A 24,276-nucleotide genomic window follows, 5' to 3' on the forward strand; every position below is an offset into this window, starting at 1 on the left:
CACACCTTTTCACAATGGCTTACTTGGTTTGATCTTCTGTACTTTGTTTGTTGTTATATCTGATTTTGCTGTTTTTATCTCATTTTGCTTTGTTGATTTTAATGTTTTGATATGTGGTTTTAAACTGTCTTGTAAGGTGTCCTTGAGAGCCTTGAAAGGCGCCCATAAATAACATTTATTATTATTATTATTATTATTATTATTATTATTATTATTATTAATGGTTAAAGAATGCCAGCAATACAGCTATTGGAACGATTTCAACTCAAAACGTAGGCTTCTTGTTGACTGACCCAGTCAGTGTATGCTTCACATAATGGATTGTTATGGGGGTCACAGCTCACTGACCTTCACTCAATTGAGCATATATGACTCACTCAGGCTTCGACAAGTGGTATTTGGCATTGAGGACTTCAAAGTGTTTGATTTCTCATACTATGTTAACCAATGGCGGACTCAGGCTGTTTGAAGGGCAGGGGCGAAAAGAAAAAAAGGGCACCTACTGCACAACATGGGACCCCATCAGTGCACATGGTCAAGGTTAGACCATTGGAAGGGCAGCCAATAGGGCACATCCTCTAATTTTGCCACTCAAAAGGGCACTTTAGTGCGACATTTTTCAACTGTGGGGGCACCAGGAGGGGCGGTCGCCCCCCCTGCCCCCCCCCTGAGTCCGCCAGTGATGTTAACCGTATTACTGTTCATATCACAGCAGATCCCACTAGCAACACTGACCTAGAGGTCAACCTATGATCCAGTAACAAGGCGATATTATTCAATCATCAATCAGTATTACCGGTACATTATGTTCCGAAGCCATTGATGACAGCACTCCAAATACTTTTTCATCAGTATTACATTATGTTCTGAAGCCATTGATGACAGCACTCCCAAATAATTTTCAGTAACTGTACAGCAAAAGATATTAGTTTTTGGTCCTGACCTCAGTTGCATGATAACAGCCCCTCTTTTAAAATGAGATTTCGTATCAGTAGGCGGCCAAAACGGGGTGAAATATAATATGATTCGAGTAATTGCAGGAGCAGTCTGTGCTCCTCAGCCCTGGGAAACGCCGGAGGTAATGGTTCTTCTTAATGGAGAGACTATCACGTCTTAATGGGCCGTCTGATTCGCAAGAGCCCCCTTCTATAATAGGAACCAACGATGTCATGGTAAAAATGGCATTAAAAAGTTACTTTCTTCAAAAGTAAGAACAATTTTAAATTGGCTAAAGGGATAGGTCAAAAACCCACATCTCCTCTCCTCTTTTTCTGTCATCCAGGGGGAAGTGAAGAATGCTGGGATATGCAAGTCAAGTGATGTCCCCTTATTTCACCCAGAGAGATGCCAGGGGAGCGCTGGGCACAGACGGACCAGATGGGACCTTGGGTCCACCGATGTGATTGGACGACGAGTCTGTGCTTGAGCTCAGCCCAGTGGTACTGAATGGCTCCCGGGGGGACGGGGGGACGGAGGAGGAGGAGGAGGAGAGTCTAGGCTTTGTGTGTCCTCAGGCATGCTCAGCCTTGTCTACAGTACATGCACACACGCGCACACACACACACACACACATACACACACACACGCACGCACACACACAAAAACACAACCCGTCTGTTCACATACAGATGTGTCCGTCTCGCCTCTCAACCACTGGTGTTTAGCGGTTTAATGTCGTCCATATGTCATCCAGGACAATGTTCAGGAATCAATCTCTCATTATCAACAGATTAAGCTTACAGTGTTAAGTATAAGTATGGTCCTTGTAACCTTCAACCGTGCAATATTCTCAGATTGCATAATCGTTATTACAAGGGAAGAGCTTTCGGAAGACACTAATACAACTAAGAAAAATGGTTTACTAAGAAACCGTGAAGCAGACAATTACTATAATCTCGTTTTTTGGTAAATACAAATGATGATAATTTTAAAAGGGTACAGGTTAAGTGGAATGACAAGCTCTGCACTTGGAAAGATTCAGTCAATGGTTTTGTCTTCCCTTGCCGCGTGGAATGTATTTGCTAAATGTCAGCTCAAGCGTTGTTCCTCACCACTGTGGTAGGCTAGCTGTGCTATAGTTAGCAAAGTGAGAAGGCTATTGTACATAGCCTCTGAGCTAGGTAATGGTAATGGTAAATGGACTGCACTTGTATAGCGCCTTTATCCAAAATGCTTTACAACGGCCTCTCATTCACCCATTCACACACACACACATTCACACACCAATGGCGGCAAGCTACCATGCAAGGCGCCGGCCCGCTTACTGGGAGCAATTTGGGGTTCAGTGTCTTGCCCAAGGACACTTCGACATGTGACCAGCCTGGGCTCAAACCGCCGATCTGCCAACCTTGCGATCATTAGACGGCGGCTCTACATCCTGCGCCACAGCCGCCCTAGGTTAGCTGTGCTCTGCTGTAGTTAGCAGAGTGAGGACGTGCAGGATGGGAGAGGCTGGGAGCTACTAAGCCAGGACAATCAGCTGTTATGCACACAAACCTGTCTGCAGTGGCCCATGATGTCATCATACAGATGTGCTGTGGGCCTGGCTTAAGGGCCCTGCAAGCTCATTGGCTAGTGAGACGGAGGGGAGCGCTTAGCTCTCTCAATCCTCTCATCAGAATGTGCCTGCTCAGAATGGCCTTTAGCCCTCATCTGGACACCTGTCACACAGTTGCAGACAGACATTTGATTACCCAGACTGATCTTACTGTACAACAAGAGTATAATAATAATAATAATAATAATAATAATAATCATAATCATAATCATAATCATAATCATAATCATAATAATCATACATATAGCGCTTTTCTAGACACTCAAAGACGCTTTATAAACTGAAAATATCGGGTAGTAATAATAAAAAGAAACAAAAAAGAAACAAAAGAAAGTATAGGGATCTAATTAATTTTTAGATGACTAAATCTAGATCTGTGTCTTTGTAGGACAATCTACTCTGTATATAGGCTACTGCAATTACACCTAGATTTCGGGCGGAGAAGCGGCGAACAAGCAACGCCAGCGTCCTCTCTCAACCGGCATTTTTTGTAAAAAGCTCAAATTTGTATCAAGGTTTTATGAAAGTCCTGGCAGTTGGTAAAAGATGAATGCAGGCTATTGCCATGAACTTACTCTACTGTACATCGAACGACTAGTTTTCGTTTTTACAAGGTACTTATCTTTCTTTTCTTTTTGCATTTTGAGAGTGCTTAAAGAATAGTATGCAGTATTACTGGTGTTGATTTATAGTCATGCATAAAGGCTACATGATACAGGCTACAGTGTACATATAAATTAGCTAGACCAGGGGGTCATGTATACAGAACTGTAGACCTTTCATTTATTCATTTCCATTAATAAGGTAGCTCATGCTCAGAAAAGTGCCCTCCTCATTAAGACCAACACCTGAGTGTGTGAGAGAGAGAGAGAGAGAGAGAGAGAGAGAGAGAGAGAGAGAGAGAGAGAGAGAGAGAGTGTGTGCGTGTGTGTGTGTGCGTGCGTGCGTGTGTGTCACACACTTCTCTGTTTAAACCCCTAACAATACATGCACACAAACAGTGTTGTCTCATCAATCAAAGAGATGACACAAGTTGATTTATTGTTTGAAAGCCCGTGTCTGATCGTTCCTGAGGCCCTAATCTCTGAGGCCTGAGAGGCACTCCGACTGACACGATAGTAGTGTTAATGCCAGTATTAGACTTATGAGGGTTGTTTTTCCGCCACAGAGTGCAGCTAATATGTAATTAAGTAGAGTGTGGCTATGCTTTGAGACGGCTTGTTAAAGACAGATAATAATTTCTCATTAAAATGACTCGTGAAACCACACAAGGCACCCAATTAACCACGATACACACAGTTAAACAAGCTCATATTCTCACGAACATGATCGTAAAGCAGAACATACACAGTTATAAGAGAGAGCCATTGCACTTGATATGACGAAGGTATGATTTGTCATTACTTGCAATTCTGTAACTACAGAGAACATAGCCTATTGAACGTGTAGGCCTATCGGATTCTCTTCTCATGCACGGTGTGCAGCTGAAAGTATCATTATTCTCATCAACACTTTGGGTAGAGCTGGACGATAAAAACCGAAACATTTACCAACACCAGGCCTCATACCTACGTAATTTGGTCAACCGTAATTTTGGCGATTACACAATTATGCTACATCCTGCGGAGCATTTCCAAATTCACAGTGTGTTTGTTAACATTATTTCTGCATCTCGGTTGGCATTGTGACTGAAGCAATTATAATAATATTATAGATCAACCCCCTTCAATACAACACACCAAAACTAAAATCTAACTTTGCAAGCTCATCTGTGAGTAAGTGGTTTTGTTCCAAGCAGAGCAGTAGAATTCCATTGCATTGAGAAGTGCGACTGGTACCGGGTGAAGTCAGATCGTAACGTTAGAATTATAAGGTTCAGTTTTGGTCAAAATTTAGTTTTTTTACATAATCTGATCCATTAGGTGTTTATTAATGCCTGTGTGGTGTTATTTTTTTTAAATGTAGACATGTTTTAGTTAGTAATTAATAAAACACAAAGATTCCATCTCACAAAACATAATGGAATGTAAAAACTTTGACGCTCAATATCTCTGAACTACACTAAACAGAGATAATTCTAAGCTCACGAGATGTGCGCAAAGCCGTGTGTTCATTTGTTAGCTGATATGTTTTGTAAGTATAGTTTGTCTGTCAGTTTGATCAGCACTTGGGGAAACAGTTGCTCCTCCCTAGAGCACAAACGTTGTATCTACATTTGATTTTTCTAAATGTTCAGTCCCCTGTTTGGCCCCTGGCGTTTTTGCATTTTTGGAAGATACCACCACTCATCCGTGATCAGACTTAGCTGAGGTGTTGGCACTGAAGAGTATCACAGAGTGTAAAAAAGCAGCATCCGCACACTCAAATCTGTGCAAAAAAAGGACTGGATCCGTAGTTTTTTTGCACTCCATTTTTCTTTAAAAAGACGACAGGTCTGTTGAAACAAGTTGATCATGCCTCGATTCAATTTATCGTTGCATTTATCGTTATCAAGGTAAATGGGTCAAGTTATTGTGATAAGCTCTATACCTTTCACAAGACAACTAAAACTGGGTTCATTGTCAGTGTCCTTCGATTTGATAACCTACACATGCAATGACCACTGTCACACTCTATTCCTTGTCTGAAACAGAGACTGCAGCCTCCTTATTACTATAGTATGTTATTGAATGCAGGTCGTTTCACTATAGCTCCTACTGTGAAAATGGCTGATCTTGTCAGAGATGAGCAGGATGTGAGCAGGAAGCCCAGTGATGCTATCACTATGGAAAACATGACAATAAGCAGGAGGAAAATACTGATCTACACAACAAAGCATCTCAAACTGCCTGGTGATCAAATGGGGGTCTGCCTGCATTTGTATGCATGAACAAAAGAGAGAGAATAAGATTGGAAAATCTGAGTGGGTTTGACCGTGTGTCATGTGTGTGTGTGTGTGTGTGTGTGTGTGTGTGTGTGTGTGTATATGATGTTTATGAAATTACATTTTGCTGCAAGCTCCTTTCAGCAAACAGCCACTTATACTGCTTATGCAAATGCACCGCAAATGGGGACCAGCAGCCAGGAGAGACCACAACAACACAGACACAGACATATCTGGCTATCGCAAAGCCACTGAACTTCCAAGGCAATTCCGACTCAGCAGGGAGTGGTGAGGGGAGAGAAAAAGACATATGTCAGGAACTGAATGTAAATATCTGTGATTCAAGTTTGCACATTTAAAAAGGCTGTGTTTGATATGCTGGGAGAGAACCAAATCTAATATTCTAGCTAGTACATTATTTACCCATGGCATATGGCTCCGAACACAACCGAGTACCCCAATTATGTAGTTACATTAAATACTCATATGCACACTCCCCCAGAGGGGACGATTGAAATGACAGAAAACAATTATGTGCAAAGCCACTAACATTTATGTAAGATGTAGCACAGAGCCTGGCCTTCTCATGCGATGGGAAGTACACGTTTGAAACCCTAATTGTCACAACGGATGCTGTTTGAGGGGGAGAGATTATTTGCCGAGCTACGAGGAGGAGCATCACTTTCAGTTAAACTGCACTAATCGACGGAATCTCGTATGCGAGACGAGCAAATCATCTAACCAGGGACGTTTATTCGGGTGTGTGAATGTCACGGTTCTCTGACTCTGATGGTTTCTCCCTTCAGTTTGCTTAGTCATCCTCCTTCTGCAGAGGCTGACGCTGGGAGAGGCTAATGCTGGGAGAAGCTAACACTGGGAGAAGCTAATGCTGGGAGAAGCTAACACTGGGAGAAGCTATGCTGGGAGAAGCTAACACTGGGAGAAGCTAATGCTGGGAGAAGCTAACACTGGGAGAAGCTATGGTGGGAGAAGCTAACACTGGGAGAAGCTAACACTAGGAGAAGCTAACACTGGGAGAAGCTAACACTGGGAGAAGCTAATGCTGGGAGAAGCTAACACTGGGAGAAGCTAACACTAGGAGAAGCTAACACTGGGAGAAGCTAACACTGGGAGAAGCTAACACTGGGAGAAGCTAACACTGGGAGTAGCTAACACTAAAGTGGGAGCAGAACACAGAGGCCCTCACGAAGAAGGCCCAGAAGAGGATGTTCTTCCTCCGGCAGCTGAGGAAACTCAGGCTGCCGAGGCCCATGATGGTCCAGTTTTACACGGTCATCATAGAGTCCATCCTCACCCACTCCATCATCACCTGGTTCCCTGCTGCAACGACCAAGGACAAGGCCAAGTTGCAGCGGGTGCTACGTTCAGCAGAGAGGGTGATCGGCTGTCCCTTGCCCTCCCTCAACTCCCTGCATGACACCAGGGCTCTGAGGAGGGCAAGGAAGATCATGGCAGACCCCTTCCACCCCGGCCACGGCCTCCTCACCCTGCTTCCCTCTGGAAGAAGGTTGCGGCTGCCTAAGGCACTGAAGGCCCGCCACAGGCTCAGTTTCTACCCCTCAGCCGCCAGGCTGATAAATGACTCTGGCTTCCCCCTCCCCCCCGCCCCCAAGTCTGCCCAGGACTGAATATGCACTGGACTCACTGTAAAAACTCTGCACTGCACTTTATACCGCACTATCCAATGCACTGTTGTCTGTCCTGTGTTGTTGTTGTTGTGTTGTCCTGTTTTTTGACACGTGGAAAAAAGTATAAACGCACTTACTGTAATGACGAAGCAAATTCCTATATGTGTAATGCATAATGGCAATAAACGTTATCTGAATCTGAATCTGAATCTGAATCTGAACTGGGAGAAGCTAACCAGGGCTGCCAAGTTTCACCAAAAGTTTGGAGTGAGATTTTTTGGCGGTGGAGCGACCCAAAACTGTGCACGTTTTGGCGGCAGCGGCCCCTCTCTCCCACCCAATTATTTGTGCTAGTTTCCTGCAATTTTACATGTTGTTCATAATAAACCAGCACAAGAAATGAAAATAATTAACATTTTATAAAACAAGACAAAAATTCAGACAATATATCATATTTATGAAATCTTAATAAAAATAGGCCTACAGTAGCCTACAGACTCTAAAAGAACATTGGGCCGCATCAACAGGACTCAGCCCCTTGGTCAGCAGCAGAAAGACCCTTGGTCATCATCTTATATACAGTGCATTGCTCATAGATGGCTATCATGTTATACAGTACATACCAGGGTTTTTCCTGGGTCAGAATTTAATTTAATTTTAAATGTTGCCATTTAGCAGACGCCTTTATCCAAAGCGACTTACAATTACGAATTACAGGGACATTCCCCCTGGAGTAACTGAGGGCTAAGTGCCTTACTCAAGGGCACACTAGTAGTGGTGTGGATTCAGGCGGGATTTGAACTCACAACCTTCCGATCACAAGTCCAACTCACTATCCACTAGACCACCACTACCCCTATTTTGAATGAGAAGCTAACACTAGGAGAAGCTAACACTAGGAGAAGCTAACACTAGGAGAAGCTAACACTGGGAGAAGCTAACACTAGGAGAAGCTAACACTGGGAGAAGCTAACACTAGGAGAAGCTAACACTGGGAGAAGCTAACACTGGGAGAAGCTAACACTGGGAGAAGCTAACACTGGGAGAAGCTAACACTGGGAGAAGCTATCACTGGGAGAAGCTAACTTGCTACAGGGTGGCTATCAAATGACATCAATAAAATACCATATCAATTAGTATAACAACAGTAAATGTGACTTTATTCATATGAATACATATAGTTATTTATAACTGGATCGGAGAGCACAAGACCAGAGAGGATGGAAGGGTTTCATCAATGGCCTATGTTCCCTAGGGAATTTAAAGGCCTACGTAAGTAAGTACTAAGTCTGGTAGGGCAGTTTTTCCACAGAGGGCAATAGTTTCAGGAATGCAGCATCAAACCATGTCAAACATCATCACCAAGTCCAAGCAGTCGATTCTATTTCCAGGAAAAGTTTTTCCCTTGAATTATTCCGTGTTGATATACATATGTGATTGCATACCACCTCCATATCAAAAATCACTGTAAGTCCAATGCAATCTAAATTCCCCTCACCCACCTATCAATAACCTATAGCGTATGCAAATGGCATCTAACGGGGCACAGCGCTGTGTTGGCAATTAAATGTCATGATAGGATGCTCCTGCCTTACGGTGCGGGAGGAAAACCTCTATAGCTTTGGTTTCACGAGGATACATGTTTGATATGCAGCAGATGATAAATTGCTCTGGGGCTGCAGGAGAGGGACACGCACGCACGCACGGACGCACACGCACGCACGGAGGCACACACGCACGCACAGACGCACGCACGCACACACGCACACACGCACACACACACACGGACGCACACACACGCTCATGCGCATACGCACACGTGCGCATTAGTATTAGCATTCCCGCTGTCACTGTGCATAGCACACAATGTCGAGTCCACACAGCCTTAACAAGCTGACTGGAGACACGAACCAACCGGGGGTTGGGTTGTCATGTTGCAACACGGTTACTCTAACCCACAACCCTCCCCAATGACCAGCACTGTCAGTTAAACTAGCGGTGAAGTCTGCACACACTCAAGAGACAGATTACAGAGAGAGAAAAGGGATCCAGAAGAGTCTAGAACAACCTCCCTCAGTGGCACATTGGGAAGAAGGACATTTTCTAAAGTCGGCACATTATATTCCCTGCTGGAGGAAGGAAAGGATTTGCCAAGTTTTTCTTGGTAATTCACAAACAAAGTTCTGTTGTTTGAGTAACTTCCTGTGTCAAAGGAACCAGCCTTCGGAACGCGCCGGTCTCTGTTGAGAGTGTCAGCAACTAATTGGCTCATTGGCCCATTACACTCATTACACCACATGATGAATCGTCTACTGGCTGTGATCAATGACAAGAAGACGAACAACAACAACAACAACCTTCCATTCTTTCATGTTCCTTGTTGTTAGTTGTTGTTTTTTGGGCCCAAATTATTACTAATTAGCCCAGATGCTACATTTCACAGCCATTAGGCTACTGTAGCTCGTCACAGCCCTTTTAAAAAAGAAAGAAACCCAATTCTGGGAGAATTTCGCTGAGGACACAGAGACAGACACCCCAGACAATGACTCACTTGGCGGCCCACCAAAACAAACACCTCTTGTTTCTTATCTTGGAGGCAGGTTTGAGTCTGGGTTCTTCTGCCCAGAAATTGGACAGAGTGCTGTGGTGTTATAAACGTCAAAGCCAACCGCCAACACATTTTTAACCGCCATTATAAAAAACAACTCCAAAAGCAGGAGAGGAGTCGCATTGGGGCGGATTGTCTAAGTCAACAGGCTGTGTTTGTGAGCCTCAGAGCAGGCGGAAGGGGGGCGGGGGACGGGGGGCGGGGGACGGGGGACGGGGGACGGGGGACCTCATCGTGGGGGGGGGGGGCTGATGGGATGTGACACGGGGGACCAAATCGTGCGGCAGGGGGGAGGGGGTGGCGGTGTATCTTTCAAGGGTAAAGCTTCCGTGACAAGACTGTGGCAGCCATTTAAATAGCCCTGCCTGCAGACGGAACATCTGTAGCTGCTGTTGTCTCCTATCACAGGAGACGGCTGGATTCACATAGATATTAGAGAGATACTTGGGGATCGTCAAAAGGAAAAATGATCACAGTGTAGTGACATGAGGTGGTGAGTATTGGTTAGAAGGCCACAATTTGTTTTCTATCATCATCATGGGGCTCCAAAATCACCACCGTTATCGCCGGCTCAATATCAATGCAGTACGCACTAAACAGACTGTGATGATAAACTGTATCACATACTATACGATGAAGGAGGGGTGTTCGTAAGAATGAAAGCAGCGTATATCTAAGAGGACGTTACACTATACCTCTCTCTCTCTCTCTCTCTCTCTCTCTCTCTCTCTCGGGAAGTTACCGGCGGGAGAGATTAGACTGGCTATCAAAAGACCCAGGGAGCGAGGGGGCCGAGCTAGTGTACAGCACACTCAGTGGGAGGATAGCCGAGGATGTACAGAGAGGGGAAGAATACACACACACACACACACACACACACACACTCCCTCCCTCTTTATCTCTCTCTCTCTCTCTCTCTCTCTCTCTCTCTCTCTCTCTCTCTCTGACAGATATCTTTCATGTGTAAGTCCTTTGAGGTTCAACCCAATGCTGACAAGAAAGAAAGCGCAGTTGTTTAAAGCATCGACTGTCTCTCATGTGGTGTTTTTGAAGCACCTGATTCATCGTATATCATTCGGCATGTGTTGTCGTTTTGATTAAGGGTGAACGACGCAGTCAAACACATCATATTCTCCTCTGAGAGGACGAAGACGACACGGGAGAACGTACACTTTTAGGCGTTGCTCATTGGGAAATTCACAAATACCTAAAGGAGTGTACTCGCTTTGGCAACATACTGTCGAGAACAAAGTTAGCCGTCACATTCTGCCTGGGGGCTCATTTGGAAAAGGAGACATTTTGACAAGCTGGTGTCATATGTAAACAGGGGTGTATGGTTCTACGCTGTAGCTGAGATGAAGACAGACTTTCTGACAGTGGAACACCCCAGAGAGAGGGGCTGAGAGATAGGAGGCGTAGGATCACGTACAGGAAGATGGAGCTCAGTGCTTGTTTGGGGGTAGGGTTAGGTGGGGGTTTGGGGGAGTTCCCTCTAGGTTACTGAGCTCCCCTCACCCACTACCTGATCCCTGACAGGAGGAGTGTGGGAGAAAGCCCCCCCTCTCTCATCTCCCCCCTTTCACCTTCCCACCTCAGCAACACACTGGGGGGCCGGTAGGGAACCCACACACACACACACACACACACGCACACAGACACACACACTCTCTCTGGGTGCATGAGTATCACAGGAGGATTCAAGGATGAACTTCCACAGTGTATCAAGGATATGTTCACATATGACGTGGATGGATGTGAGCTTGGTTCCCAGAGCAAGGCTGATGAGTTGGGGTGAGGCGGGTGTGGGTGTGGGGTGTGTTTAGAATCCCCCTTCTCGCCCTGTACTCTGCGGACCTGCCTAGCAATGTCGTCCAGATGGTCCAACAACAATATTGCGTGTCAGGATAGCAGCAACCGAAGAAAGATTCAATCCAAGATTATGACAACCGTATTCTATCAAAAGGGCTACACTAACACATGATCGTGTTTAGGAGTGGGATGAAGTTCATCTCCCACACTGCAACAGACAAAGGGTCTTTTGTGGGCCGGCCGGGCCACGCCTGAGGTGCTTTCATAAGGTTTTGACACCCAGCGCCGCGGACGCCATGGCGACAGTTGTTGGTCCGCCCCCACAGAAAGAAAATAACGCTGACCGCCTTCTCACTAGAACAAGAAAATCGAAAAAATACATTTACAAGGAGCCAACAATTGGAGGTTACAGCAGGGATGAAAATCACAACAGACTAATGGAAACAGTCTGGAGGAGTAAAAGCTAGAGGCGTTCGAGGAAGGCAGGGTTCCCACACCTTCTGAAACATCAAATTCAAGCACCTTTCAAGGACTGTCAAGACTCAATTCCCTCAAATTCAAGGACCCAACACGGCATAGTTTGAGACAGAACTAGTTGACGAGCTCAGTAAAACATTTTTGAATATATATTTCTTTGGAGAGAGAGAGAGTGAGAGGAGAATTCAAGCACTTTCAATGACCCATGTCTATTTTCAACAACTTGTAAGACCTTGATTTCTTTTTCTCAAATTCACAAACTTTCAAGGATTTCAAGGACCCGTGGGAACCCTGGGAAGGATTTCAATCATAGCCAGAGTGGACTAACACTGCATTTCAAAACATCGTCGGGCCTCGCCGGTGTTCCGCCGCATGTACCCCAGTCAGCACTTTCACCATAACACACTGATGTAGACATATGATGTGTCAATCAATGTCTTCAGGGAGCTCAATCATATTCATATGTGAGTGGTTGTGTTCACTTCGGCAGCGTTCACTCCACTCTGGGCTGAGGGAGTAGCCTTGTAAGGGTTTTTAGCATACCACTCAAGGCTGTCCCGGCAGTGAAAGGTGGGTTATCACAAAACTAGTGAAGTAAGTTCACTTGGTGCAGCTCAAATCTAGAGAAAGGCACTGTGGGTGCCAATCTATAAACAAAACGTAATCAAATGGAGTGTGCATTCAACAAAATAGATGCTAAAAATGGACCTATCGCTAAGCCACGCCCCCTTTGAAAACTCGGACAAACGCTTCACTGACAGTGACTGACTGACCGACCGTGACTGAATGACATTCAATGACTTACAAGGGCGGGAGTTTTCTGATTTCTGATTTACCACAGCAAGTAATAGACATGTTTTTATAAAGATGAATAATAAGAAGAATATTTTGGCTAGAAGCTTTTCACCATCACATATTAGCGAGTTGTTTGTCTGAGTTTTCTGCCTTTTGCTGTGATATGATTGGACAATTTCTAATTTGGGGCGTGGCTTAGCGATAGGTCCATAGGCCTTTTTGTTGTGTTCTGTAGGCCCTGTGATGCACACACCGCCACGGTGAAGTTCTAGAACAAGGCTAGTCAGGAGTCAGTTCTTTGATGTTCTACTTTGATGATGTGAAGACAGTCGAATTAGTCACTCACACACACACATACACACCTAATGGCTGACTCACACAGTTAAACGCTAAACACTTCTGCTTGATGAAGAGAACGCCTACATTTGGTTGTTGCTGGTCTTTTGACTGTTTCATCAGGCCCACTTGAATGTCAGGCTATTTGAGGCATCCCTCCTCGCCAGAACAGACAGAACAGTATTGCTTAGTAACAAGGAAGGGGAAGGAACATAGAAGCAGGGAGTCAACCGTCGAGAAAAGGCTATGCTGTTGATACCGTGCAGCTGGATACTACTGTGCAGTGTGCACTGGGCTATAAAGGGACTCAAAAAAAGCTAACAACGTAGCGTACCGTGGTTTTACCGCTACGGTAACGGCTTACCGTCGTAATCCTCTAAGGATGGGAAGAAAAAGCTTGACTGAGGATTGCCTGAGGATTGACTGAGGATTGCCCCCGTTAACCGTGTACGTCAGAGGCGTATGTATATACACTTGACTGCAAACCTAAAGGCCAGCTTGTACAGTCGGCTTGAGTGGTGTGTTGAGGACAGCCAGAGTGGCGGGCAGCTGAGTCCATTAGGGGTGGGCATCGACGATCGATAATTGATCGATAAGGATCTTGGTCGATCACAAAATAAAACATTTGGTCGATCACAAAATGTGATCGACCAAATGTTTTATTTTGTGACCGACCAAGATCCTTATCGATCAATTATCGATCGTCGATGCCCACCCCTAGAGTCCATCTCTGGGGATCGGAGGCAGGCAGGCAGGCGGGCGGCACTCAGCCGCCTCGGACCAAACACCTCTGGAACACGGCGTTACTTAGTTTTTTTCATGTAACGACCGATTAACCGACTTAAAACAACGGCCAAACCTCCTACTCGCCAACTAGCCCACTTCCTTACAGAAACCCCCTCCCCCCCCCACGCCCACAGTTAAACATCCCCAGGGGGGTTGTTTGTTGATGGGCATCAGGGACGAGCTAATGGATGTAGAGGAGTCGTTTTAGTGGGCAAACGAGCAGCAACCCCCCCCCCCATCTCCCAACCCCCCCGCCACCCCCTCACCTCCGTCCATGTCAGTGTTCAGAGCTGCGTCAGGAGGACTGACGGGCACGTAATGGAGGGATGCAGGGCAGAATGAATACCAACGTGAGGGGGGAGGGAGGGGGGGGGGGGGTGCAGCCCAGCCATGAACACGTCTCGACAGAACGTGGACGGAAAACCTATTAGTCTGTGGTGTAAGCGTGGCGACAGGTCCTGTATGTCCTCTGATGATCGTTCATTTCAACCGGGAGGGAGGGATTTACAACACATGTTTTGCGGGAAGTAGCTGAGCTGCTTGTACTGTGCTAAGCAAAAAACACATTCCTCTAAGGTGATTCTTAATAACGAACGGATGAGGTAATCGCATTTCCCACCAAATGTTCATTAAGAAGGAGTCCAGCTATTCCAGAAAGGAGAGAGAGAGAGAGAGAGAGAGAGAGAGAGAGAGAGAGAGAGAGAGAGAGAGAGAGAGAGAGAGAGGGAGAGAGAGAGAGAGAGAATGTAACCTAGAGGTGGTGGATCATTCCTTTAGGAGACGCTGTGCAGAGGAGGATGTTGTGAGGTGAAGCCTCGCACGGCAGAAATGAAGAAGTGGAAATGGACGTGATCAATCTTCCCTGGGTGTACCAACACATCATTCTTTTCATCCTGGGTGTTAAGCTGTGTGTCTGAGTGTCTGTGTGCGTGTGTGTGCGTGTGTGTGCGTGCGTGTGTGCGTGCGTACAGTATGTGTGCGTATGCATCTGTGTGCATGTGCATGTGCATGTGCATACGCCTACCTGTGTGTGTGTGTGTGCGTGTGTGTGTGCGTGGGTGCAGTACGTGTGCGTATGCGTCTGTGTGCATGTGTGTACTCCTACCTGTGTGTGTGTGTGTGTGCGTGTGTGTGTGTGTGTGCATGCTTGCGTGCGTACAGTATGTGTGTGTATGTGTCTGTGTGCATGTGCGTACGCCTACCTGTGTGTGTGGGTGTGCGTGCCTGTGAGTGTGTGTGTGGGCTTCTCCCCCTGTGCCCCCCCCCCCCTGCCGATTGTTTTTTTCCGACTTTATTTGCAAGTTCAAGCTCATCAGTCTTCTCTGGGTTGCCGAGGACTGCAGGGAAGAACACTCTCATAAGTATCTCATTACCACCCCTCCTAACACCCTCCTAACACCATGATGAATGCTGCTGCTGCTGCTGCTCGCAGATGAAACAGAACAGGACCCTGCAATTTGGGACACAAATATCATTTCTGCAGATTTTCTATCTCTTTCTTCTCCCCTCCCCTCACCATCCCCGAAAACTCATTAAGAAATCAAATAAGGTTGCAGAGGAAAGCAGAGATATGGGATCTGGAGGGAGAGGGCAGTGATCCGCCCCCCAAAACAGGCGCAGAACGAGAGATACTCTGGTTTCAGTCTCTGGGATGTTTTGATGATGAAACGCGCACTGGAGAATTACATAAGACAACATAACTGCGCGTAACAAAAAGTAAACTAACCTAAGGCCTATTCCACAGCATGGGAGACAGACCGCCCTGCCACTCTGTATCTGTGGCAGTGGCAGGCTGGTGAAGGTAGACATCGGAAAAAGACGAGGGCTCGTTGTAAACGCGCGGAACGGAATGAGGAACGGTATCAAACACGCGTGTCGTTCCGTGCATTACAATGAGCCCTTCCTCCGACTTCTCTCTCTCTCCACCAACCTCCACTGATCTATGAATTTTGCGTATATTCCCCCACCCCCCTCCCCCTCCCCCCCATCCCCCTCCCCCCCATCCCTAAAACTCATTAAAAGAACGGGAGTAGCGTCTCCCCACTTCCCGAAAGGGCAACCAATCACAGCACGGAGGTGATGGATGGAAATGAAAGGCGTCCCCGCTCAGTTTTACGGAGAGCAAACAGTGTCCCCTCCCCCCCAGACAGCCCATCCGTTCCGGGCCCATGTGGACCGTGGACGCCCGGCGACGCCCGCCACACTAAGTTGTCTGAGCTGTCACCGGGAGACGACAGAGACCTCCACTTGATCACACTCTTTAATTGGCCGTCTGACAGCACACACGCACACACACGCACACACACACACACACACACACACGCACACACATACACACACACACACACACACACACACACACATACATACACATGCACTCACAGACACACACGCACATACATGCGCACATGCACCACATGCACAAGCACACACACACACACACACACACACACACACACACACACACACACACACACACATACATACACGTCAGTGGAGGCTCCTCCATAGAGGTGGAGGAGGCCTGGCCTCCCCAATAATTTGAGAGAAGAGAGAGAGATTTAAAAAAGCAATAATTATATTTTTTATCAGACACACAACATACAATTCAGAACAATACTTCATCCATTTCTAATATTTATCCTGCAGAACAGCACTCATACACGCGTGTGGCGGAAAAAGGTACTACACGGAGGCCAGGCCTCCTGTCGGAAAGTGGTTTCTCATAGAAGTCAATGTAATGCAATTTTTTTCATGGCAATATGTGATTGGCCAAATCACTGAAAATGGGTGGGCACAGGAGGCCTGGCCTCCGTGTAGTACCTTTTTCCGCCACACGCGTATGAGTGCTGTTCTGCAGGATAAATATTAGAAATGGATGAAGTATTGTTCTGAATTGTATGTTGTGTGTCTGATTGACATAGTGTTTGAGTGCTTTTGACATGTCATTGATTGTATGTAGTATGTTGTGGTGAATGTTGTGAGCCTGAGCAGAACAGACAATAGCTGCTGCAGGCGGACCAGAGATTCATGCCAATTGTTTTGTTTATTTGATGACCCATTGTGCAGGCAATAAAAGCTGCTTCATCCACCATCCTGAGAGTGTCCCAATCCCTTCAGTACCGCCAAACACAAATTAATAATGTTTAACAAAGACAGATAAGAAGAACAGGGAACATTCCATCGCGAGTGAAGCGAGCAAGCGGAAAACAAATTGGCCTCCTCAATTCTGGAAGTCACCAGCCTCCACTGATACACATACACGTGCACTCACAGACACACACGCACATGCATGCGCACATGCACCAGATGCACAAGCACATGCACACACACACACACACACACAAAGGCACATGCACACACACGCGCACACACACCCACCCAACCAACCATTTTTCGGAATGAAACCTAACTAGACTCTGACACGTTTTTTTTCTTCCCCCCCAACAGATTGAGAGGAAAGCTGGGTAAACGACAACCGTTTCAGTGACCGCCACAGCGACGATGTCTACCACAGACAGCACACGGCACACGTACAATGAAACTCACACACACGCCTGTACGACGCCGTACAGCCGTAGAACGAAAGGCGGCAATTACCGTGCGGGGCCGTAAATACAGTTGGTGGTTCCTCAGAGGAGATTAATGAAGCTGAACCAAAAATCATCTGTTTCCATCTTGTTGACGCCGGCTGGCTCTTTTAACCTGATAAAGACCATTATGGAGTCTGAAGCACTCCTGCTTGACGGTAATGGGGGGTGATTTATGGCTCTGATTCGCCCTCCGCTAGAGAGCCAATTCATAACGGAGCCTGAGTTGAGGGGTGGTGGGGGGCGATGAAGAGGAATGGAGGGGGGGGGGGGGGGGGGGTGATCATAGCTTCCTGTTCAGATAGATGGTCTCCGCGCTTGACGGATATTAATAAATGTCTGAAGCCAGGGACGGTGGCTCATTAAGAATATACATCTAGGCTACTGTCAAAGACAGGGGTGGGCAATTAATTTTCACAATGGGCCACATGAGAAACCGGGACTATTGTGGAGGGCCGGACCAGTAGGCTGAACCAGTAGACAAACTTATAACATCATGTACAGAAGATGTGTATGATATTACAATCACAGTCACCCTCATTAAACTGTTTAATCATATCCGATTCCCTTTGCAAGCCATTAAGTCAATAACATTATTATCAAACGTACATTCTGTTAAATGTAATTACGTCACACACATGCAGAGACTGAAGGACAACTTGTGTTTTTGTTTTAATAAGCCAGACAGCCAGTCTGCTACCTCACCATCTCCATTGTAAAGCTCTGGGACCTGGACTACACTGATTATGAATGTGATAAATGGATTTGATCAATCCACGTAAATGTAATTGTCTGAACATCCTCAATTTCCCTCTGTACACACCCAGTATTCATTACACTCAAAATCCCCCAAATACTTATACATACAATAATAACTAGCTAATAATGAAAATACAGTATGTTGAGAGCATCTGATTTATAACAATGTGAACACCCTGAGAAGTCAAACAGTCTCATGTATATAGAGATATGTTATTATGAGGCTGGAGAGGCTGGGCTGTATCTGACATTGCTGCTGCATATTCACCATCTAGCAGACACACTGAGAGCACAAACTATATGATAACAAACCATAACCGGATCAGAAATTACTCTGTGTGAGGAAATATACCATAATCTTTCCTAATGAGTGACAACAGATAAAGATGAATCTAAATGCTTATTTTACTGCTTGGTCAGTCAGAGTGATTGACAGGAGAGATGGTCAGAGGGGCAGAGTTTTCACCACCCTTATTCAGGCTAGGGCTGAATAATGGATAGAGTTTCTCAGTGAAGGTGCAGCCAGTGAAAGAGTAGATCAGAGACCTGGCCTCCACATCATAAAAGGAGACCTGGCCCTCCTCATAATCCACAAACACCCCCACCTTCTGGGGCTTCTCTCTCAGGGACAGGCGGACAGCAGGGCGAGCATTAGCCCAGTACTCATTTCCATTCCTCAACCAGACAGTCCAGTATCCTGTCTTAGGGCTCAGTGTGATCTGCCCCTTCCTGTTGATGGACTCTCTGGCCACTCCTACATCCCAGCCAGTCTTCTCCTTCACCTCCACTTCATAGTAAAACCTCCCTGAGGAGAATCCCTCCTTTCCTAAAACACAGAGACTAATAGAAAACCTCTCTACGTTACCAGGGACATTATTTATTGTGTCTCCATCTCTAACTTGTTTCCCATCCTCAGACAGAATGAGATAGGGATTTGCTGTATCAGGGTCCAGATTCACGTCCGCTGCATACTGCTGAATCATCTTCAGCTCAGCATCACACAACCTCTTCACTTCGCTCGTAAGTGTCTCCTCCAGCTGAGACACAGCTCTCCTCACAGTCCCCACAGAGAGATCACTGTGAACCCTGACCTCAGACCAGTCCTTGGTGTGTGGAGGGGTGGACAGGGAAGGGGAGCTCTGGAGGAGGTGGAGGTGGTCCTCAGTGTGTGAGAGCTGCTCCAGCTCAGTGCTTCTCCTCTGTAGCTCAGTGATTTCCTGCTCCAGCTCTTTAATCAGCCCTTCAGCCCGCCTCTCTGCTGCTTTCTGCTTCTCCTCGATCACGTCAAGGAGCTCAGCCTGGCTTCTCTTCATGGAGTCCACCAGAGCAGTGAAGACCTGTATGCTGTCTGCTTTCTCTCTCTGTGCATCTTTCTTACTAAGACCTACTGAGTGTTTGATCTCTGAAACCTTCTGCAGTCGCTCCTGGATCATCTGCTGAACATCTGCCTCTGTCTTCCCCAGCTGAGCCTTCCTCTCTCCATACTCCTCCTCAATGGGGACGGTGTCATGAGTCTTGTGGTCTGTTTTCATGCACAGAAAACACACACACATTTCATCACTCCTACAGAACAGCTCCAGGAGTCTGTCGTGCTTCTTACACATCCTGTCTTCCAGGTTCTCCACAGGGTCGATCAGCTTGTGTCTCTTTAAGCCTGCGACTCTCTGATGAGGCTCCAGGTGAGTCTCACAGTAAGAGGTCTGACACACCAGGCAGGACTTCAGAGCCTTGAGCTTCGTCCCAGTGCAGATGTCACAGGACACTTGTCCAGGTTCGGCAGGGGACTCATCTTCAGCCCTGCCTCTCATTGTCTTGAATTTCCCTACGACCTCCCTAAACGTTGTGTTGACGCGAAGCTCAGGTCTTCTATAGAACGTTTCCTTACACAACGGACACAGACACAATTCACTGGTGTCCCAGTATCCTCTGATACAGGCCATGCAGAAGTTGTGTCCACATGGAGTAGAGACAGGGTCAGTGAACACATCCAGACAGATGGAACACAGGAACTGCTCCTCACACAGGAGACTGCTGGAGGAAGCCATATCTAGAGAGACCAGAGCACCATAAAGTATTTCCTGGAATCAATCAGATCTCGATAGTTTCAGCTATGGAGCTGTCAAGACTGTCTTATGAGATTATACAGCGACCAATCATGATAACATTATTCTACATCACATAGGAAATAGTCCTTCAACCAAATCAATACGTTTTACATGCTGAACTGTCTATAAACCAAACTGGTAGAGACTACACAATAGTTTATCTTGACTTGTCATTTTAAGTCTCTCAACTCACCTGTCTGTGATTCTGTGAGAGTGTGGACGCTGTCTCTGTCCTTTATACTGTATGTGTGATAGATGTCTCTGTCCTTTATACTGTATGTGTGATAGATGTCTCTGTCCTTTATACTGTATGTGTGATAGATGCCTGTTTGAGGATGATATATCAAGTTTGAGAGAGTCTGCTCTCATCCACGATACACTTTATGTCTCTACACGCAAACTGACGTTGAGATGCTCCTCCCCTCCCAGTACAGCTCTCCTCCTTGGAACAGAGTTAACCCTTTACAGGCTGGTCTGTTTCTAACATGTTGTTTTACAGACACGCTCTTCTTACCTGTCATTTCCAATCATCATATTGTTTCCAGTCAGTATAAACTGTAATCAGAATAATATTTGTGATCAGGGGCCTCATTTTAATAAAACATTTTATAAGTACTTTGAATCAAATTTTGATCTTACCCATGTCGTACGTAGAAAACCACGTCAACGTAGTGATTTATACAATTTCAACTTGAGTCAATTTGACTGTGGAAACGATCGTAGCTCTACGTTGGGTATTGACCTTGCGTACGCACATTACCTACTGGTTATGCAGAGTTATTACAGGCATGTGAGCCGCACTGCCTATACTGTAATTCATGCAAAGTGAACGTGACTCGTAATAAAATTAACGATGTTGTTATCAGCTGAGAAAACGAGTTTAATTCAAGATTTAAAGGGAACTGATGTTTATGATTGTATTTCAGTCTTCCTTTATATTCCTCCGGAGCTGTCAAGGCAACGCCATCTCCCCTTCAACATGCCTAATGTGCTAAATTATACTGGATTTTTCTCCGGAGAACGCAAGGTCAATATACCCGACATAGAGCTACGATCGTTTCCACGGTCAAATTGACTCAAGTTGAAATTGTATAAATCACTACGTTGACGTGGTTTTCTACGTATGACGCGGGTAAGATCAACATTTGATCCAAAGTACTTTCTATAAATGAGACCCCAGGTCTTGTTAAAAACCCTACACTCTGCATCAATCTTTCTCTGTTTAACGTGAGCTGACATTGTTCTCCTCAGCATCTCTCCAACTGCACATTACGGTGAAGATGTGTAACATAGTCACGCACGCACATACGTCAATTGAAAATAAAAATTGTCGCCTTCAAAATAAAAGCAATGCAATTGTACTGGACGCATTGCCTACACTCATTTACATGTTATTTCATGTTTTCTTTTTTTTACCTCACGCAGGGCCGGCCAGGGACAGCCATAGGGCCGCATGCGGCCCAGGGGCCGTACAATGCCCAGGTCTGGTCAAAGAGCACAGGCGGACTGGTGGAGGTAGGAATCGTGTGTGTGTGTGTTTGATACCATTCGTGAGCTTAGAATGATAAGGTTCTATCTCCATTCAGGGTAGTTCAGAGATATTGAGTGTCAAAGTTTTTACATTCCATTATGTTTTGTGAGATGGAACCTTTGTGTTTTATGAATTACTAACTCAAGAATGTCAACATTTAAAAATAACACCACACAGGCATTAATAAACACCTAATGGATCAGATTATGTAAAAAACTAAATTTTTACAAAAATTGAGATAGAACCGTATAATTCTAAGGTCACATACTGTCAAAGAGCACAGGCGGACTGGTGGAGGTAGAAATCAGAGTGTGTGTTTGATACCATTGCTTATTCCATTCAACTTCAAGGAGCCCCATCCTTTTTACCCTGGTAAAGATCTAGAAGCCTCCCATAACCTGACTCAACAGTTAAGTAACATCGGGAGCTAGCTAAATGCCATTAGCTAGCATAATGTGGGGCTGAGACTACAGAGCACAGTCACTGAACATTTATTTCTAAGCAAATGCTGCCCTCTGTTGGTCAGTTGCGGCCATTACTTTCATGTCATCTGAGGTTCGAGTAATGCTGCATTTAAATCCTCCCTTAGAAAACAACATTTCTGACTGGGTAACCTTTGTAGCTCTGAGATAACAAAGTTTCCCCACTCTCCACTATCTCAGAATTAGCCAATAGGGAGCTCTACGCAAAACCCTACGCTAAATCATTGTGGGGAAACTCTGAGGCTCAGAGGAGCACATGAATGCACCATTAACCCTGAGCACATGAATGCACCGTTAACCCTGTCATCACAGGCTGATGCTGCACTACTACATCTAGTAACATCTGTGCTCAATTATTTCACTGCAAAATCAGAGAGGAGAGATATTGACAATAACACAACAGGTGGTAATGCTTACCTTTAGACTCATATTCATACATATTCCTCACTGTTCTTTTAGCACTTAATCAGCTGTGAGTAAAAGGGTTATAGCACTCAATCAAATTGCAGGACCCTCCTTTCATGACTTTTCCTAGATAGGCCTATGTGCGTTCTACCACCCAGTATCCTTACATTTTCAATATCACTTCAGTATAAGCTAGTATAAAGCTATTTAGCAGTTTTTCTGTGTAGGAAGCAGGCTAATTTACAAGTGGCCAACTAGTGGTCGTTGTGTGTAAATAGCAGGTTAGCATTTTAAAGACCCCTGAGGCGGGGTCTTTTAGTAGGTAAAAAGGCTGTTCACGGCTGTTCTAGTGTTAGGCATATATTTGCTCATTGAGGCTTATTTCATTTCACACTACATGGCCAAAAGTATGTGGACACCTGGACAACGCACCCATCTATGTGCTTATTAAACATCTCACTCCAGAACCTTGGGCATTAATGTGGAGTTGGTCCCCCCCTTTGCTGCTATAACAGCCTCCACTCTTCTGGGAAGGCTTTCCATTAGATTTTGGAACAACAGCAGAGATTTGCTTCTATTCAGCCACAAGAGCATGACTGAGGTTGGGGGCACTGATGGTGGGGGGGCAAGAAGGTTTGGCTTGCAGTCGGTGTTTCAATTCATCCAACCCCATCCATCGTGTTGGATGGGGTTGAGGTCAGGGCTCTGTGTGTAGGCCAGTCAAGCTCTTCCACACCAAACTCGGCAAACCATGTCATTATGGACCTCGCTAGGTGGATGGGGGCACTGTCATGCTGAAACAGAACAAGGGCCTTCCCCAAACTGTTACCACAAAGTGGGAAGCATACCATTTTCTCTAGAATCGCATCGTATGCTGTGGCATTAAGATTTCCCTTCACTGGAAGTAAAAGGCCTAGCCAAAACCATGAAAAACAGCCCCAGACCATAATTGTGTCCACATACTTTTGGCTCTGTAGCCATAACCCGATTTCCTTACACTATCATATCCAGGTGTATTACCTCATCTGACCACTAGATGGTGGACTCACATAACCATATAAACCTTCGCCATGAATTCATGTGTGGACACGACTACAGTAAGAGAGACATCCTCTGAATACAAGTCAAGTGCTGAGAAGACGATGTTAAGATTTTCCTGTACAAAGCTTTATTGGTCAAAATACACGCCTCTGGAACTCTCTCCCTCAACCACTCAGAGACTCACCCTCACTCTCCACTTTTAAGACCCACCTCAAGGCCTACCTGTTCTCCCATGCATACAACCGTCCCTACCCCTAACCATCTCCCCTAACCCTGCCACCCCCCTCCCCCCCTGGACATGCATACAACCTCCCAAATACCATCACCCCCTCCCCCCTGGCTCGCAACCTCGGCTTCATTCTGGACCCCACCCTCTCATTCGATCCCCACGTCAGTTCCATTGTCAAGACATCCTACTTCCACCTCCGTAACATTGCAAAAATCAGACACTGCCTCTCCCCCCCCGCTGCTGAATCCCTCATC

The 24,276-nt window shown here is 45.8% G+C and overlaps 2 protein-coding genes across 2 annotated transcripts in view; both read right to left on the bottom strand.

Moving 5' to 3' along the window:
* The window catches only part of ppfia2 (PTPRF interacting protein alpha 2), a gene marked incomplete at both ends in the record, with an annotated part of 152,851 nt that overhangs the window by 89,226 nt on the left and 39,349 nt on the right, over positions 1-24,276 (bottom strand).
* Positions 18,646-20,274, bottom strand: LOC308164535 (E3 ubiquitin-protein ligase TRIM21-like; the record flags this gene model as incomplete). Its single annotated transcript, XM_080538604.1, has 1 exon — positions 18,646-20,274. One exon carries the CDS (start codon positions 20,272-20,274, stop codon positions 18,646-18,648), a length of 1,629 nt encoding a protein of 542 aa, XP_080394730.1.

This window comes from Nansenia antarctica, assembly GCF_963989245.1.
Source record: "Nansenia antarctica genome assembly, chromosome: 8".
Taxonomy (NCBI): Eukaryota; Metazoa; Chordata; class Actinopteri; order Argentiniformes; family Microstomatidae; genus Nansenia; species Nansenia antarctica.